This window comes from Myotis lucifugus, unplaced genomic scaffold (genome assembly GCF_000147115.1).
Source record: "Myotis lucifugus unplaced genomic scaffold, Myoluc2.0 scaffold_319, whole genome shotgun sequence".
In the NCBI taxonomy this organism is placed as follows: Eukaryota; Metazoa; Chordata; class Mammalia; order Chiroptera; family Vespertilionidae; genus Myotis; species Myotis lucifugus.
The window spans coordinates 411,962-430,653 of record NW_005871367.1 but is presented as its reverse complement, the minus strand read 5'-3'; the positions used below and the strand labels follow the sequence as shown (position 1 = coordinate 430,653).

The following is an 18,692-nucleotide window of genomic DNA, read 5'->3' as shown; positions in this document are numbered from 1 at the left end:
TGAGTGCCAAGCCCAGGAAGCCACGCTGGGTCCAAGCTGATCCTCGGAACAACCTTCTCCCAACGCGGTGGAGGGGCACCTCGAGAAAACCAGGCTCGGTGTCCATGGTCCTCTTGACCCCTGAATGACACAGCAGCCTCCGTTTCTCTCAAACCCCTGGTCTCTGTCTCTTTTTTCTCCTCAGCAATTGATCACTCACGGATGGTACATCATCCCTCTCTCCTTTGCAAAGAAGCAGATAGGTGAATCGCCTTGTCCACCTGATTCTCAGCATCCAGAACTCTGCCCGGCACACACAGGCGCTCGATCAGTATCTCTTCTTGAATGGCCACCTGCTATTTCAGCAGGGAAGGGATATCAGAGCATCGGGAGTTCAGGTAAGGACCGTTCTGGGCGATTCAGCTTGTTTGGCTCAAGTTCAAGCCCCAGCTCTGGTTTCAGCGATTGCAGTCGATGGGGCAGATGTCAGGAGTGCAGATTCCTTCATGGGCTCAGCTCTCACAGCAGCACCGGGTGACGCTCAGGGACTGGGGCTCTGACCCCTTCTCCCCTCTGTGATCTCCAGCGTGTCTCTGTCCCTCCTTGTCGTCAGCTTCCTCGCTTAGACCAGGAAGTGGTTGTGCTCTATTTGAATACCTTAGGGTCGGTCAGCATTGATGGGAAAGCGATGTATTAAGGAAAACCAGTAGGGGAGTGTGGGAGTGGGGCCAGGAAGGAGGAAGGCCATGCAAAGATGCGTTTGGGCAAAGTCCCCTGAGGCCCCCACTCGGCTCCATTCAACAGGGACAATGCAGATCACACCCAGAGTGAAGAGCAAGAGCATTTGTACCCCTGCAATGGCCTCCCAGTAGGCACCCTGGCGGGTGTAGATTTCCCAGCGCCTCAAGCTCACCATGTGCCCCCAGCCCGCCATGTGCACAGATCAAGTGGACTCCAGCCACCTGCAGGCGGCCCCCAGGCAAAGAAGCAGAAGCAGCCCTTTGGGATGCCAATGGCAATAGGGGTGGAGTTCTGACATGGTCTCTAATGTGACCTGTCAGAGGGCCCTTCCCTGACCCAGGACTTGCTGGGGGTGCCAGCCTGTGCAAGTCGCTGTATCTCTTTCAGTCTCACATACTCAGCCATGAAAGCAGAGATAACAGCCTCTCCTCTGCTTGTGTCCCTACCGGGTGGGGTTGTCCCTGAGGGAACACAGAGGTTCGCACGAATGGCTGGTGATGTTATCATGATCGCTCTCCGTCAGTACTTAAAGCAGTTTTGGCAGTGAGGGAGCAGGCTCAGCCACACCCCTGAGTTTTACAGCTGTCTTCGTGGGGACCCGAAGCTGCTCTCTCGGGGTCCCTCCCGTCCCTCTGTGGGCATCACTGCTCTGCTGCTCACGTTACCCGTGCTCTCTGTGTATGGACTGAGGCCTGGATTTTATCTCAGCCTGAAGGACACACCTCTCATAGTAGATCCTTTATGGGGCCAATGGTGTATATTTACAGTTTCAGAGCTCTTCCTGTAGTCTCTGACTACCCAGTAGGTAAAACCCAAGGCCCCAAGTCAGCATTAAATCACAGAAGGCTTTTCTCAACCCTGCTAAACCACCACCAACTTCCTACATCCCGTGACCCCTCCTCCTATTCATGTGGCCCCACCCCCTTGTTCACATGACCACTCTCCCATATACCTGGCTCCACCCCCTTATTCCTGTAACAACTTCCAGCTGTTCACCTAGCCCCAACCCCTTGTTCACCTGACCACTTCCTGCTGTTCACCTAGACCAGTGATGGCGAACCTATGACACGCGTGTCAGAGGTGACATGCGAACTCATTTTTTTGGTTGATTTTTCTTTGTTAAATGGCATTTAAATATATAAAATAAATATCAAAAATATAAGTCTTTGTTTTACTATGGTTTCAAAGATCAAAAAATTTCTATATGTGACACGGCACCAGAGTTAAGTTAGGGTTTTTCAAAATGCTGACACGCCGAGCTCAAAAGGTTCGCCATCACTGACCTAGACCCACCCCCTTGTTTACATGACCACTTCCACATGTTCATCTGGCCCCTTGTTCCTGTGACCACACCCCTTGTTCACCTGACCACTCCCTCAAGGGCTACACCTGTGTTCACTGAACCCCCATCTGGGTCCCCGATTCCCCAGGACTGGGTCAGGGGCTCTTGCCTAGACATCTGTGCCCGCCCCCCTCTGAAGGCATCCTCACAGGCTTTTGCTGGCTGTGTGAGGGGTGGAGACAGCCTGTGAGCAGAAGGTGTGCCTTTCTGGCCCCGGCGCTGTGGGACCCTCCACTGGGTTTCAGGGGAGAGGGTCAGTTCTTGGGTTTGGGAGAGCCGGAGGAGGAGCCAGGAAGACACCGCCATGATAAGAGGATGGTAGGAGTTGGCCCTATCCCAGGAAGAGAGGCCATGCTGTTCCTGGGTCACACTTGGGGTCAGCACTAGGGTCAGGCTTCATGCTGGGGTTGGGGTGGACCTGGCCCCACCCCCTTGTTCACCTGGCCACTTCCAGCTGTTCACCTGGCCCCACCCCCTTGTTCACCCGACCACATCCAGCTGTTCATCTGGCCCCACCCCCTTGTTCACCTGGCCCCACCCTCTTGTTCACCTGGCCACTTCCAGCTGTTCACCTGGCCCCACCCCCTTGTTCACCTGACCACATCCAGCTGTTCACCTGGCCTCACACACTTGTTCACCTGGCCACTGGGCAACACCGGCAGGACTGGTTTGCTCCTCACCCAGAGGGGTGGACCTCCCCTTCTCTTGGGGTTGGGGTTACGTGCCTAAAGCCCCATAGTCACATCTGCCCACATGCTGACTACTGCACAGCGGGGAGAACGGCAAGGAAGGTGGATGCCAGGCCCCCTCAAGACAGCCATGTGTGCCGATGTGGCCAGGTGCCTCAAGGGTGCCCACCATCGGAGCATCTCTCAATGGACTATCCTGGGACCCTAACAGCCCTGCCTATTGCCTTTGATCTCAGAGAAACAGCTGTGTTGGGACCCTTAAACCCCTCGTCCCTTCCAAGAGCGCTGTCCTCCCCCCACCAGAGTACCTTACTGGTCGCCGTGCCCTGAGGGCAAGCCTGCTGCCAGGTTCACAGACAACCTCTTGTTCCTGAGAGCAGGGAACTTCTGGCTGCTATTTAGAGTCTGCCCCACCAGGGGCATCTCTGGCCTCATCTGACCCCTCATTCCTGTTCACATGCCCCACCCCCTTGTTTGTATGACCATTTCCCCCTTGTTAGCAGGGCCACACACCCATGATCCCCTGACCAATGGGCACACCGGCCGGTCTGCTTTGCTCCTCGCCCAGAGGGGTGGACCTCAGGGTCTCTGGGGGTTAGGTTATGTGCCTAACCGCCAACAGGCCAAGAGTTACCGTCTGCCCACATGCTGAGTACTGCGCAGTGGGGAGGACAGCAAAAAAGGTGGATGCCTGCCCTATTCCCAGAGATCGGGAATAAATTCAATAAAAAATAGAAAATAAAAAAAGAAATTTCATTGTATGAATGTAATCCATGCAACCAGACCCCCTACTGATGAGCATTTGAGTTACCTGTGGTCTTTTGCTATTAAAATAAGGCTGCACTGCATGTATGTGTGGTCATGTTCTGTGAAGGATGTCTTGAGGGTAGGTTCCTGGGACTGTGGGTGAAGGAGAGAATCCGAGAAATTGCACAGGGTTTGTGCTCTTTTATGTTCTGAATCAGTTTAAGGTGCATTGTCTATCACTTGTGACTTAAAGAGACCTCCCTGACTCTATACCTAACTCACAGTTTGCTGTGAGTGTTGTAGTAACATACAGAAATGTTTTTAAAAAATGTCTAAAAATGTTTTAAAATGTTTGAGTTAACTTTCCTGAATTGGTATTGCGAAAAACATATCAGATAAATCAATTGCTGCCATAAATTTTGGGTTATCTCTTTGAATTATATTAATGACCTTGCTCGCATCTGGGAGTGTGACATCCATAGTGGGCGAGCATTTATTTAGGTTCCTATAATCGATAGTAATTCTATAAGTGCCATTAGGTTTTTTTTAACTGGCCAAATTGGGCTATTGTATATATGAGATCTGCCTATTTCAATAATATCTTCCTTTAGAAGTTTCTCAATTGCCTGTGTTATTTCTTGATGGCCTCCTTTAAGGGGGTATCGTGGTGTAAATGAAGCCTTAAAAGGTTCTGGTAGTGTAATGGGTAGTATATTGACCGCTGTCAGTTTGGATTGGAATGTAGCCTTGGGGATTTTTCTATTATATCAATTAAATTTGGTAAAGGATCCATGCCTAAAAGATTTTCGAGTGAGGGGTGTACGTAGAAGGTTGTTGAGATTTTTAATCCTTTGTAAAGGATTGTCCCTCGTCTTCCTGATGCAGTAATTGAATTTTTTGTGATTCCTTCTATGGATATTTTATTATTCAATTGATAATTTCCTTTTAATAAAGTTACTTGGGATCCTGTATCTATAAGGAAAGATGTATGAAGCTGTTCCTTGCTGTCCTGAAAGAGTACTTGTAAGGTAATGTATGGCCTGTTATCTTATAGTATGTAGTTTGTCCACAGGCCACATGATGGCACTGTGTCCTTTAAAATTGTAAATGCCCCCCACCTCCCCTTTGTTGCTGATTCTTCCAGCAGGGGGCTCTGGAGTTTCCCTGTTTGGCATTTCCTTGTAGGAAAGGGTCAGTATTCTGTTGTCTAGGGAATCCTGAGGGTTTTCTTGTGCTAGTGTTTGTTTGAAAGGATTGCTCTCCTGTTTGTATCTGTCTTTGTAATTCTCCCTAAATGGATTATTGCTTCCCCAGTATTGTGCCTGTTTTTTTTAAAATACATTTTATTGATATTTTTACAGAGAGGAAGGGAGAGGGAGAGGGATAGAGAGTTAGAAACATCCATCAACTCCCTACTGGGGATGTGCCTGCAACCAAGGTACATGCGCTTGACTGGAATCAAACCTGGGACCTTTCAGTCCGCAGGCTGACACTCTATCCACTGAGCCAAAACGGTTAGGGCTGTGCCTGGTTTTTTAAGTAATTTGATGACTGTGATTTTTCTTTAAAATTATTCTGTGATCTGAATGGGCCTCTATATGAGTTCTTATCATTACTGGTACGTATATATTGTTGTGAGTTAGATTTTGATAAAATCTACCTCTGGGGTTTCTATTTAAGTTAGGCACTGTCTGATATGTAAAAGTTTCTGGTCTTAAGCCTTCCTTTGTAGCGAAGGAAAATTGTCTAGTACTTACAATATCTTCATGTAGCTGTATCTTGTTTCTAATTTCCTCCGCAGAATTATTTGCTGATCTAACGAGAGTTTGTAATTGTATTTTATACTCATCGGGGCTCCTAATATTAAGGTCTTAATGATTCCTGATACATTTCTACTTTCCCATGGGGATCCTAGTCCTTCCTGGTATATTCCCATTAGTATTACCAGTTCTCTAAGTTGTGACTGGAGTTCTTTTATGCTGTTCCATTTACAGGAGAAGTTTGTTGATGTTAAATCTAGGACTGGATATGCTATTTTCCATGCCCTGCTGATCCATTCCCATAATGACAGCACTACATCCTCTGGTTCATCTACTAATAGTTTTAATTGGTATTGGATTTTAGAATTTTCAGTGGCATCTATGACTGCCTTAAACTCTTCTTTTGAAAGTAAAGTGGTATTTCCCCTAGTTTCATAGATTTTTACGAGCCAATCTACGTCAGTCAGTTCTCCTTTAATAAATATTTTTCTTAGGTCATTAAATTCACTTCTATTGTATGCTGTGAACTCAATAGTTTCCTCTGTTCCTGGCTGTTCTGTTTTAATTTGCTTTTATTTTTCTGATTATTGTTGGGTCTGCCTTTACTTTTTGTATAACTTTTCTTGCTAAATCTTTTCCTTTTAACCTATCTTCACCTACTTTTTCAATTGGTTGTGATAATATTCCTGTAATTTCTTTTGGTTTCGCCCTGTCTATTATGGGGTGTATATGTCTTGGTTCGGTTAAATCACACTGAATGTCTTCTACTATAGGTATTTTATATTTTGTCCTAAGAGTTTCTTCTGTCGTCCTCCATGGGCTCCCAGAGCTAGTGTTAAAAGGACGATCTTTCTTTTTAAATAAGTTCTTAAAAAATGTTCTAATTTGCTCCATTTTATTCTTGCTCCGTATCTGCCAAAAGGGCAGAAACTTTCCTTATGTGGATATTTAAATTGTAATTTAAGCCTACCTTTTAGTTTCAGTTTCTTTTGTATTATAAGTTTAGCCTTTAATAGCCAGCCTTTCATATGGTAATTTCTCCGTTGTTATTGTAAATCTCCCCCTTTTTAGTGTGATCAGCACTGGGGAGTTATTTTGTTATTCGGTCCTTTTTATAATTTACTAGATGCCCGGTGCACGACATTTGTGCACTTGGGGGGAGAGGTCTCTCAGCCCAACCTGAGCCCTTTCACAGTCCGGGAGCCCTAGGGGGATGTCGGACATCCTTAGCGCTGCCGTGGAGGTGGGAGAGGCTCCTGCCACCGCCTCTGTGCTTGCCTACTGTGAGCCTGGCTTCTGGCTGAGCAGTGCTCCCTCTGTGGGAGCGCACTGACCACCAGGGGGCAGCTCCTGTGTTGAGCATCTGCCCCCTGGTGGTCAGTGTGCATCATAGCGACCAGTAGTTCTGTGTTCGGTCGATTTGCATATTAGCCTTTTATTATATAGGATAATTTAGAAAATCCAATGGAGTCAAATACCCAGTTCGACTGCTGACTGTGCCAATTGTCCGAGAAAGGAGGGGTGTTATCCAAGGCATCCCTTCGGATAAACTTAATCATGCAGGCGTTCGGACATATCAAGTAGTTGCCAGCAAAGAGACTACTCAGCAGGCAGGACCAAGGGTAGGCATCATCATCTGGCCTTATAATTAAAACACGTAATTTTATAGAGACTGCTGGAGGAATTATGCCACACAAAATTATGCAGTTGCAAATCACACAGCACTTTATTACTCACACAAATTCCTGGTGCTGTGGGTACAGACTTAACGGGATCCCAGTGATGTTGAGGTTCCTCTCGCAGCAGCTGTGGCGCCATCTCGGCTGGCAGGGTCTGGTCAGGACCAGTTTCTTCACGGCGTTCCAGCCCGGGTCTCGGTGTGTGAGCCGGACGGGTGTACTGGCCGTCTTCTGTCGTCTGGCAGGAGCAAGGGTGCGGAAAGAGGTGTGGGCATCTGAGATCCAGAGGTTCGGAGCGCCCGTCTCAATTGGCACTGAGCTGTGGAGGCAGCACCCAGACCAGGGGCGATCAGCGATGCCAAAGGCAGTCCAGCGATCAGCCACTAGTGCAGTGCTCAGAGTGATCAGCGACGGCAGCGCGTCCAGCGATCAAGCAATGATCGAAGAGGTCTCTTTGGGGATCTGTTTTTATAGCCTGTTCGTTCCCACAGCAGTCCAGGTGTTTATCTTATAATTATGTCAGGGCTACAAGTGTTAATCAGCAATTACAGAGGTGAACATCTATCTATCATAGCAAGTCACTCTAAGTCAGTAATCGAAGTTCAAATCCTTATCTATGGGATACACACGCTCAGGGTAGTGGGGTATGTGTCCTTACTATCACGCTTTAGGTTTCAGGAAAGTTAACTCAAATATTTTAAAACATTTTGAAACCTTTTAAAACATTTTTAGGTATTTTTAAACATTTCTATATGTTACTACAACAGGGAGGTCTGAATGAAATAGCACTTAGCGAAACATGGCACACAAATAAGACTCAATGAGTGGTAACCAGTATTGTTGTTAGGCTGTATGTATTTCACAGAGGGATGTGCGCTTTTTATTCTAGACCCGAACATGGACATGCTTCTGTTTATCTTTTGGGGGGTATTATTCCATTTGTACCCCCAAAGAAGAGAGGCTGAGGGAGGGGCTGACCAGCTGGAGCCTCGGTGCCGACACAGAGCCGTGTGGGAGGTTCTCGTTCCAACGACGTCTCCTTTCCGTCCTTTGATGCTTTTCGTCTGCATCCAGCTTACACACGAGTGTTTTCAGTGAAGCGCTCCCACTGCCCTTTTCAGAAACCCGAGTCCACACGAAGACAATGGCAACAAGCAGAAGGTGTGAACGTTCCCAAGCAGGCCCCGGTTTGGAAAACGTGATAAAGCGGTTATTGTGTGTGTCCGAACTTTTCACACAAGAATTGGAGGAGATTTAACACCAGGAATAATAAACAGAGGAAGGCCGGCTAATGCAGAGCAGATGGGCCCGCAGGGTAGTGCTGAGCATTTCAACGTCTTTCCCCTCGGACCCTTGGGCCCAAGATGACTGAACGCTGGATTCGTTAGTTAAAAATAAAGTTCGTGCAATGGGGAAAACAATAAAAATGGCTGGGTTGATTTCTGGGGCAGTGAGGGGACTAAAGATTTTAAGAACCTTCTATGTGGCAGGCATTCATTGCTTTAATCCTGGCCACAGGTCCATTTTACAGATGAGAACACCGAGGCTCTGAAAGTGTAAATCGCTTCCTGAAGGGCCCTGAGCCAGCATGAAGTGGATCAGCGCTAGGTCTGTCTCATTGCGTATGCATGACACGGCTCTGCAAACTGGGGCAACAGGTGAGCAGGGAACGTGGGTCATGGTCAGCCCGGCTGGTGTGGCTCAGTGGTTGAGTGACAACCTATGAATCAGGGCGTCACCAGTTCGATTCCCGGTCAGGGCACATGCCCAGGTAGCAGGCTCGTTCCCCAGTGGGGGGCGTGCAAGCGGCAGCCAATTGATGACTCTCTCTCATCATTGACGTTTCTATCTTTCCCTCTCCCTCTCTCTGAAATCAATAAAAACATATTTAAAAAAATAAGAGTGATGGTCAAATAAATTTTAGAAACACTGACCTCTATGAACACAATAACAGTCTTATTGAAGAAGCATTGATGTACAATAGCTGTATGTATTTAAGCCATGAACTTGGTAAGTTTTGCCATATGTCTATACCAGTGAAACCATCACCATAATGAGGATAGAGAACATATGCATTACTCCCAAAAGTTTTCTCCTGCCTCTTTGCAATTCCTCCCCGCTGTCCCTCTCACCCTTGATCTCAGACAACCATTGACACCATGTCTGACTCTCACTCTAGCAATGAGACAAAATGTGGTTTTGATCCATAATAACGTTGGAAAACGGGAAGGGGTTTCCGTGTGCTTTCTGTCACTACGGATTACATTTTCGAGAGTTTTCTATAAATGGAATCATATGTATTCTTTTTTTTTGCCTGTCTCCTTTTACTCAGCAATAATGATTTTGAGATTTATTCATGTTATTCCATGTTTGTTGTGTTATATTACTGAATAGAATTCCCCTTGTATGAATATGCCACAATTTGTTCCTCTATTCATCTATAGATGGTCTTTTAGGTTGTTCCCAGTTTGGGGCTATTACAAATAAAGTTGCAATGACATTGGTGGTCAAGTGTTTGTATGACATATGCTTTCTTTTCTCTTAGATAAAGACCGAAGAGTGGAATGGCTAGATCATATGCTAGCTATATGTCTAGTTTGTAAACTGTTTTCCAAAGTGGTTGCACCATTTTGCATTCCCACCAGCAGTGAATGAGAGTTCCCCCGCCTCCTCGCCAGCACTTGGAATAGTCAGGCTTTCTCATTTCTGCCATCTTAACAGGTAAGTAGTGGTATCAGATTTTCTTATGGTTTCAATTTGTGTTTCCCTCACAACCAATAATATTCCGTATGTGTTTTGTGCTTGTTTACCATCTACATGCCTTCTTTAGTTAAGTATTTGTTCAAATGTTTTGCATATTTTTAATTGAGATGTTTCTTATCATTGAGTTTTAAGAGTTCTTTACATATATATTGGATACAAAGTCTCTTAATTGATATCTGCTTTGCAAATATTTGTTTTCAGAGTCTAAGCTTATATTTTCATTCTCCTAACCATGTCTTTTAAAGATAGAAGTTTTTTTAATTCTGGCAAAGCCCAATTGATATTCCACATCTCTTAAATTTTATTTCATAATTAAAAAATCTCAGCTACTTTCTGGCAAATTCCTCTGGCTTGATTTTTAACAACTTACAAATAGGCTCTTTTGGCAACCTATTCTACTGTTCAGCCTATATGGTGACATTTTTTTTCAATTACCAATTTTTTTAAAAAATCATTCACAACATCTGCTACATGGGAATCTTGCATCTCCAGGAGAGTGTTAATTATTCAGTTCAGCTCAGTGTATGAGCTCTATTTCCTTGAGTGTAAGTTCTACACTTGGTCAAAGGGTGATGTTTTTCGTGCACAGAGCGGGTTTTCACACTGGAGCCCGGCCGGTGTGGCTCAGTTGGTTGAGCGTCATCCTGTGCACTGAAAGGTTGCCAGTTCGATTCCCAGTACAGAAGACAATGGACCTCTCTCTCTTCCTTTCTCTAGTCATGTCTTTGGGTGAGGCTTTTAAAAAAAGAGACACCTGAGCGCTTGTGGGCTCACCATGGGTGCGCACTTGGAGGAGACAGAGGCGAGTCCACAGCAAGAACGTAGCCGTCCGCTGCCTAAGGGGAGAGCTCTCACCAGACTCCAACCCTGATGGCACCTTGGCCTTGGACTCCCAATCTGCAGAGCTGTGAGGAACTTCGTTTCTGTTGGTCAAGCCTGCCTATGTTTTTGTTACGGCGGTCCTAGCAAACCCCTATAGCTGGCGGCCCCCTGCATTGGGATTCTAAGCACCAGAGCCCACCTTCATCACCCATTTAGAAATTTCTGTGTTTCCACAAGTGGCATGCTGGCTTTAGTCTTTAAGTTGAGGTGGGGAGTGTGTTTAAACTTGGCATTGGGATGCACAGTTCTATTCTAACATTGATGGTTATTACTTAAAGCCCTTTCACTGAATCTTGTGTGTGTGTGGGGGGGGGACCATTTCTCTCGAGCATGGAAGCAGGTTGGAAATGTTGCAACTAGTAATAATGGTTGGACTTTTGACTTAGGAAATACTTCAGGGGGAAAGAATTTGCTTAAATCTCTGCCTGCTGTTAGAATTGAAGGTTTGGTGATAGGAGTTGCCCTTCCCCTGAACTTCCTGGATTTCAAGACCATGTGGAAATGTAGTTTGTCTCATCTAAAAAATAAGGGCAGGTAACTTTTGAAGAGCTGGCATCAAGAAGTGCATTTAGCTGAGCTTCTAACGTTCGGAGCATGATTATCTGGTGTGTGAATGCTCTTGGCCCTTCTTCTTCTTCTCTCCCTCCGTTAATAATGGGAGGAGCTGTCTGGCTATTGCCCACTTTTTCCACATGTTGGCTGGTCTCCTCCTTACCTCTGCTGGCAAAGTCCCTCCGCACGAGTGGGTGTTGGCCCCTCAACAGAAGACAGGGCTGTAGGCAGGATAGATGGATAATGTGGGCGGCCTTTGGATCCACTTTTTTTTTTTAATCCTCACCCAGGGATATATTTTTATTGATTTTAGAGAGAGGAAGGTTGAGAGGGGGAGAGAGAAACATCAGTGTGAGAGTTGTTTCTTGTACTACATGCCCCAACTGGGGATGAAACCCATAATCTAGGGATGTGCCCTGACTGGGAATCGAACCCGAGAACTGTTGGTGTGTAGGGCGCTGCTCCAACCAACTGAGCCACCCAGCCAGGGCCGTTGGCTCCACTTTCTTCCCCTGTTGCATGAAGGTCAAGTTTCTGTTTCACTTGGTGGGTGGGCAGACAGCTTTGTGTGCACTGCTCTTGATCCATGACCGTCTTTCTCACTGGCTTTCACTTTGATGAGAGCTTTGGCCTAATGGACATAGCATCTTCTACATCCCCTGCTGGCCTTTGTAGACAATTCAGACTGTACACAAGGATAGGTGGGTGGATAGATCTATTGGGAAGAACAGCCTATAATCTCAATCATAACCGTTATCAGCATTTTATGCGGTCAACTTCCTTTTATGTCCATGTGTACACTTAGATGCATAAAAACGTGCATATTTCGGTTCATACTGGGCATGTTGTTAAAGAACCCGAGTTTCCCCCTTCATATACTCTGGGTGTCTTCCCTCGTTGGCCCATAAAGTTGTACACCATCCTTCTGTAACAGGCTCATGTGATTGTGCATTGCTAAGAACCAAGTTGTTGAGTTCTTTAGGGCTAACTCCAAAGAAGACCTAATTGTTAGCATGAGATGCTGTGTGCCCCAAGAGCTAGAGAGGATGATCTGGCTTAGTGGGCCTTACATTTTTTGGCGAGGCGGGGGGGGGACTGGAACTACAAGGAAGTCACGTTTAGTGGGAGTGCAGTGTCTATGAAGATAGTCTATCTTCTTCTCTTACTGGCCCATAGGGGAGGGCTGAGGGACCTTCTTCCCTGGAATCTATGGAAGGGGCTCTCAATATAATTGGTCACAAATTTTCTAGGTGACTATAAGAAGAGGAAGATATTGTTCCTTGGTTATGCTAAGGTACCTACCAGCTTAGAGATGAGGGCGATGGTAGGGAAGGAATAGGAATGAAGTGGAAAAGGGGCACAACCATCGGAGAAGGGAAATAATTGTCCCTTTGAGGTTCCACTCCCTGAGAATTAGGGGCATTTCTACCATATTGCTGGACCCAGATTGGGGTCACAGAGGGAAGATGGAATATGGGTTGGGGAGACTCATGGGAGATGACTGTATTATAGGGGCAGGGCTGCTTACATCAGAGAAATGTGGAGTGAGGTCACCAGCTTGGTGACAACAGAGGGACCAAGTCTTACAAGGAATTACTCGTGCCTGAGGGCCTGCAGGGGATTGAGTCCTGAAGCAGCAAGGTCTCTTGGGGTGGCCACCCATCTCTCTAGTCCACAGTGGGCTGCATATAAGCTACGTAAGTGGCGATGACCAATAGAAAGAGGGCAGCAAAACCCAATCACCCCAGGCCATCAAGTAGGGAGATTCCTTTTTGTGCTCACTCATCCTTGTCCCAACACCAGAGGGGTAGGCACAGGGAAGGGGATGTGTGTGAGAGAGAAGTTACCCCCAACACACGCACACACACACACACACAGACACACACACACACACACACACACACAGCCTCCGAAGTCCATCCTTATAGCCACTGAGCTTGGGATAAGAGGAAAGCTTTGAAACAAATGAGTTTGAAATGAACAAGACAAAGTCATACCACTATGTTGTACACCTGAAACTAATATACTAATAATATTGAACGTCAACTGTAATAGACTTTTAAAAAAAAGAGCCCTCAGAAGCAGGATCCTCATGCACTGCTACTGGGTCTATAAATTGATTCAACTTCTTTGCAGGGCAATTTAGTGATCTCCATAACAAGAAAAATGTGCATTTCCCTGACTAAGGAATCCCAACTTTAGGAATTTATTTTACAGAATACTCACCTGTGGTCATGAGATATAGGTACCAGAATGTTCTCAGGGGCATTATTTCTAACAGTCAACAGTGTCTCCCAGCTGGGAGTGTGTGTGTGTGTCAGGGGGTAGGGTGGGAGGGGTGTTGTTTAAATCAGTGACAGTCCATCCATGTGATGGGACCCATGCAGCCATTAGAAAAATGTGTCATATGAATACGGAGCGATTCTAACACATTGCTACGCTTTAAAAAAAGGTACAACTTGTGGGTGCGCTAATGTGTGTATAGAGAAGCCCTCTCTTTGAATATGCACACAGTATTTCTGGAAGCATGCTGAGAAACCGCTGCCATGTTGGCTCTAGGGACAGTGGAATTGGAAGAGTTTAAAATAGGGAACGAATCAAATGCATGTGAGAAAACAAATAAAAACAAATAAAAAACCTCACCGTCATACTCTTAGTCCTCCTGTGGGTGTCCTTTGGATGGCTGAGCTGGGCCATGAAGAGTGAGGATGCCCTGTAAACCAAGCATGTCAAACTCAAAGGCTGACACAGGCCAAATAGACAAGGTGGAAGTTGATGTGGCCGCAAAAAAACGAAAGCTTCAATTTTCATAGAAACGTAGGTTTATTTTGATAGAGACATGCTGAATACAAAGGGCCGAAATCAACGAGTCATCGTTAACATAAAATAATAGAACATCTTAATTAAAATTAATATTTTTTCTTGAAATTAACTTACCAGACACTGAATAACTGCATAAAGTAATAAGCGCAACGCAAATAAACCCATTCTTCTTGTTCTCCAAAAGCAAAATATTTCCTGTTGCGCACACCAAACAAGTCAATACAAGACTAATGACGTGGTAATTGGCTGCTAAAATATTCGCTGCTGGTATTAGTGGGGAGAAATGGTGCGCCTGTGCATAAGGCGTGTAAGGGAAATGAATGCAACACGATGATAGTCATCAGCAAACGTTGTAGTTCATTATTAATAATTATGTATAACAGGATATTGTGAAAATTAAGTTATGAGATTTTTATTTAAAACGTTTCCTACAGTTATATTGGCTGGGCCGCAAAAATATTCCTTGTGGGCCGCATGTGGCCCACGGGCCGTGAGTTTGACATGCTTGCTGTAGACCCTTTCATTCCAAAGACTCTTGTGTACACGCCAAAGGGCTTCTCTTTACGATACATCACACGGACCTCCCGAGCCCACACTCGCCCTGGCTCCTTTCGGGATTTGCGGGAACATAAGACCTCCTCGTAGAGTGAAGGGTTCCAGAGCGTGGCGAGGTTACTCAGTGACTTAAAAACGAGTGAGGTTTCCTTTCTGGAAATATGGTGAAATAAATGCCAGATATCTGGGAATCTTTCCTGGTACCAAACACCTAAAATTGCTGAATAAAATATAAAAATGAATAATGGATTGTTAAGCTGGCAAGAAATAAAAGTCCAGAGGCCAGAAATAATGAAAAAAGCACACACTCTCATGGGGGAGAAAAAGTGAGTGCTGACGTCAGCATTTGCCTTGGGCATGTCTGGACTCCAGTGGCTCTCACACAGGCAGGGGACCACAGACCAAGCCTGGGTGCAGTCAGGTTGGGGAGGTGGAATGAAGCCGAACCTCTTTCGTGGGTGAACTTGGATAGCACCTGCCCCACAGAGAGACATTGTAAAAGGTCTTTCTTGCCTGGGCCTCCTTGGCAATTGGTGGAATGAAAAATAAAGTAAAATAAAAGGAAAAAGTATCCTCTGAGAATACTGAACCATAAGTGTGCTACGCTACATGTGAGCAGAAAAAAAACCCAAGCCAGAAGTTTAGGATAAAGTTGTGGTAAAACAGCAGTGCCCCAGGCAACTGGCAGTATATCTGGCTGACAAATCATTTGTCGAGAAGCATATTCTAAACAAAGATAAATTTCCAAGGAACATGAACTCACAGCCAAAGATTACATAACACACAGGAAACAAGCCACTGTTGAGAGAGAATAGGCAGAGACCACAAATGCAGGAGCGTTTGTACAGACTGTAGGCACTGGAATGAGCAGAGACAGAATAGAAAATGAACACGTTTAATTTATTTAAAGAAATTAAGGAAGATGTTGGAAGTATGATTAAGGAGCAAGACACTATGAAAATGGACAAGGCAGTTTTAAAAATATATATATTTTATTGATTTTTTACAGAGAGGAAGGGAGAGGGACAGAGAGTTAGAAACATTGATCAGCTGCCTCCTGCACACCTCCCACTAGGGATGTGCCCACAACCAAGTACATGCCCTTGCCCAGAATTGAACCTGGTACCCTTCAGTCCGCAGGCCGACGCTCTATCCACCGAGCCAAACCGGTTAGGGCTGGACAAGGCAGTTTTTAAAAGAAGGACCACATAGAATTTTTAGATTAAAAAAATGTAAATTATGAAAAGTACAAAATCAAAGGACTGGTAAAACAAGAGAGTATACACAGCTGAAGAGAGAATTAGTGAACTGGAAAATAAAACCGAAGAAATGTCTTAGAATGTAGTCTAAAGAATGAATAACAGTTAATATTTACAGAATATTTCCCGTGTGCCATATACCGTGCTGTGCTATATATCCTTTATCTTACTTAACTCTTATAAAAAACTTATGAGGTTGTTACTATTAATATCTACATTTTGCTTAACTTCTCTGTGCCTTACTTTTCCCAAATATAAAGTGAGGATGGTGATGAACAAAAATAGATCCAGAGACATAGAAGCATCGAACAGGCTGTCAAACCTCAGAGGTAAGGTAGGGGAGTGGGGGGGGGGGTAAAAGATCAACCAAAGGACTTGTATGCATGCATAAAAGCATACCCAATGGACACAGACCGTAGGGGGGTGAGGGCATGTGCTGGGGGGTGGGAGTGGCTGGGGAGAGATCAATAGGGGAAAAGGAGACATATGAAGGAAACATTAAAGAATTTAAATTAAAGAAGTAAAGTGAGGCAAGATTCACAATTCTAAAGCAGAAAATGTTCTGAAAACATTTGGTGGCAAAACCTTACCCACACTGATACACCACTACTCTAGGGTTGTATTTGTTTCCTGTTGCTGTGGTAACAAATTACCAGAAACCTAGTGGCGTAACACAATGCATATTTGTCATCTTGCAGTTTTAGGTCAGAGTGTGAAGTGGGTCGGCAGGGCCGAGTTCCTTCCTGAGCCTCTGGGTTCCTTCAGAAGGATCCATCCCCTTGCTGACTTTGAGGGTGTGGGGGCTGCCTGCTTCCCTGGCTGGTGGTCCCATCATTCTGCCCTCACACCTTCTTCTTGGGCTCTGTCATGTGTCCTTCTTCCTCTTATAAGGACACTAGTGATTACATTGGACTCACCTGGGTATTTCAGAGAATCCCCCCCCCCCCCCCCCCGCCCCGGCTCCAGATCCTGAACTTAATCACATCTGCAAAGTCCCTTTTGTAAGGTTAGATATTCACAAGTTCTGGGGACCAGGACACGGACATCTTTGGGGAGAGGGGGCGGGCATTATTCTGCTGGTCGCAAGTGTGAATATTCACACATGTTGCCACCTCTTTCTATGTTTGTTTCATGTGCTGGGTGTGGTATAGTGTATGGTGATGATGCTCTACTCTCTTGAAAATTCTGAAAAAAAAAAAAAAATTGGATTCAGCAACATATCTGGCCCCGAGAGTTTTGGGCGAGGATTGTGGACCTCACTTGAACTGAGACCAAGTCTTGGCCTGTAGCTCTCCAATGGAAGGTTGTGTGGTTTAAGTGATATACAGTGACTTGTGAAATGTGTGGTGCAATGTCAGATCCATCACAGTTGCTCCTGCTTTGCAGTGGGCTGCTGGTCAGCTCACAGAACATCAGCCCTGCTCACTGTCTGCACTCCTAACAGCTCTCTCTGCAGACCAGGCACCCATAGTCACTGCTAAGGTCAAGACCGCCACTGAGGTGCCCTGCCGAGGTACATCCAGGCAGAGCCCAGAAAGGGGAGCACTCACAAGGAGGGACGGAGGGAGATGCAGGAGAGTGATGTTTGGGGAGCTCCATCAAGGAGGACTCAGCATTTTCTGTGGGACATGAGGGGAAGGACACTCCAGGAAAACATCTCTCTGGCAAAGGCATGGCTCCCGCCAGGGCCTGAAAATGCTTTCGTTACTGGCTTCTGAACTGGAAGAACTGTGTGCATTTTTCCGCTATAATTTGAGGTTTCTGAAATGAAAAACTATATTCTACACATAAAGATTACTGAGACCGTCGGCTTGCACGAAACACCTTATAAATGCACCTAGCTTGGACCTAGTATTTAAGCATTTAGGAAATAATGCGAGGCAGACAGAAATTTACAGATTTATAAGAAAAAAGTAGTTGGTAGAGAAAGGAAGAGGAAAAAAATAGACCAGCTAATCTAGAAAGACTTTTTCAAGGCTTATGAAGAATCTGTGTCTGTGGGGACATTTGGTGACTTAATATTCCTCTGTGCAGGGGGGTGGGGAGGGAGTGAGGGCAAGTCTGTAATTCCTTTTGCATTGTTATGGCAAGGATTCTCTCAACCGTCATGTTCACCGTGGAAGGAAGTCAAGTTTGCCTGAGGGAAACTGACCCGCAGATGATACTGCATGTTGTTCAGTCTGCAGCCACCAGGGTTCAGGAAAACCTTCAGCTTAGCTCTTGAAGTGAGAGAATAAAGGGAGAACAAGCAGTTGGTTGTCATTTCAGTTAGAAAATTGGACAAGAGGTTCATTTATTTTCAAAAGGCGCATCCCCATGAAGCAAGTCTGCATTCTGTGTACAGTGGGGCCTTGACTTACGAGTGTCCCGACTAACGAGATTTTTGAGATACCAGCTGTCTCTTGGCGGAATTTTTTGCATTGAGTTGATAGAGTAATTTGAGTTAACGAGCTCCTTAACGAGCTCCTTAACGAGCTCGGTCTCAGAACGAATTAAACTCATAAGTCAAGGCCCCACTGTAGTCAGATTTGAATTATTAAGTGCCCCTATCCCCCCTGCCCCGCTCCCGGGTCCCACCAGCCTGGACACACACACTTCAGGTGGAGGCTCTGTAGGGAGGCTTCCTCTGGCCACTGGGAACAGCTCACGCTTGAGGTCAGATTCTGGGAATAACTAACAGAGGTTTAGGGTTTTACTGTTAGAAAAGCCCATCCATAGGTTTATCGGTTTATTAGCACCCCTGCGTCATTGACTTCCCAAACTACACAGCTGGTCAGACCTGGGAATGGAATCCTTCCCACCTGAGGCCAGATCCTATGTGTCTCCTACCACGCTGCAAGGGCCACAGGTCCAGGAGCACCATGTGGGACTAGGAATCTCTCCCCGAGGACAGTGCTGCCCAAACAAGGCTGCTCAACAAG

The 18,692-nt window shown here is 45.7% G+C and overlaps 2 protein-coding genes across 2 annotated transcripts in view; both read left to right on the top strand.

Annotated features, from left to right (window-relative positions):
- The first annotated feature begins 7,757 nt into the window (after positions 1 to 7,757).
- CUNH3orf35 (chromosome unknown C3orf35 homolog) lies at positions 7,758 to 8,489 on the top strand. The gene is given in 4 exon segments (XM_014466057.2): positions 7,758 to 7,764; positions 8,059 to 8,153; positions 8,156 to 8,284; positions 8,286 to 8,489. Coding segments are annotated over 4 exon segments (435 nt in total).
- Positions 8,490 to 8,565: 76 nt separating this feature from the next.
- Positions 8,566 to 18,692, top strand: part of LOC102438757 (non-histone chromosomal protein HMG-17-like) — a 15,110-nt gene continuing 4,983 nt past the window's right edge. The window contains exon 1 of the mRNA XM_023764185.1: positions 8,566 to 8,595. Within this exon, the coding sequence (XP_023619953.1) occupies positions 8,566 to 8,595 (30 nt within the window). The remainder of the gene's footprint in view (positions 8,596 to 18,692) is intronic.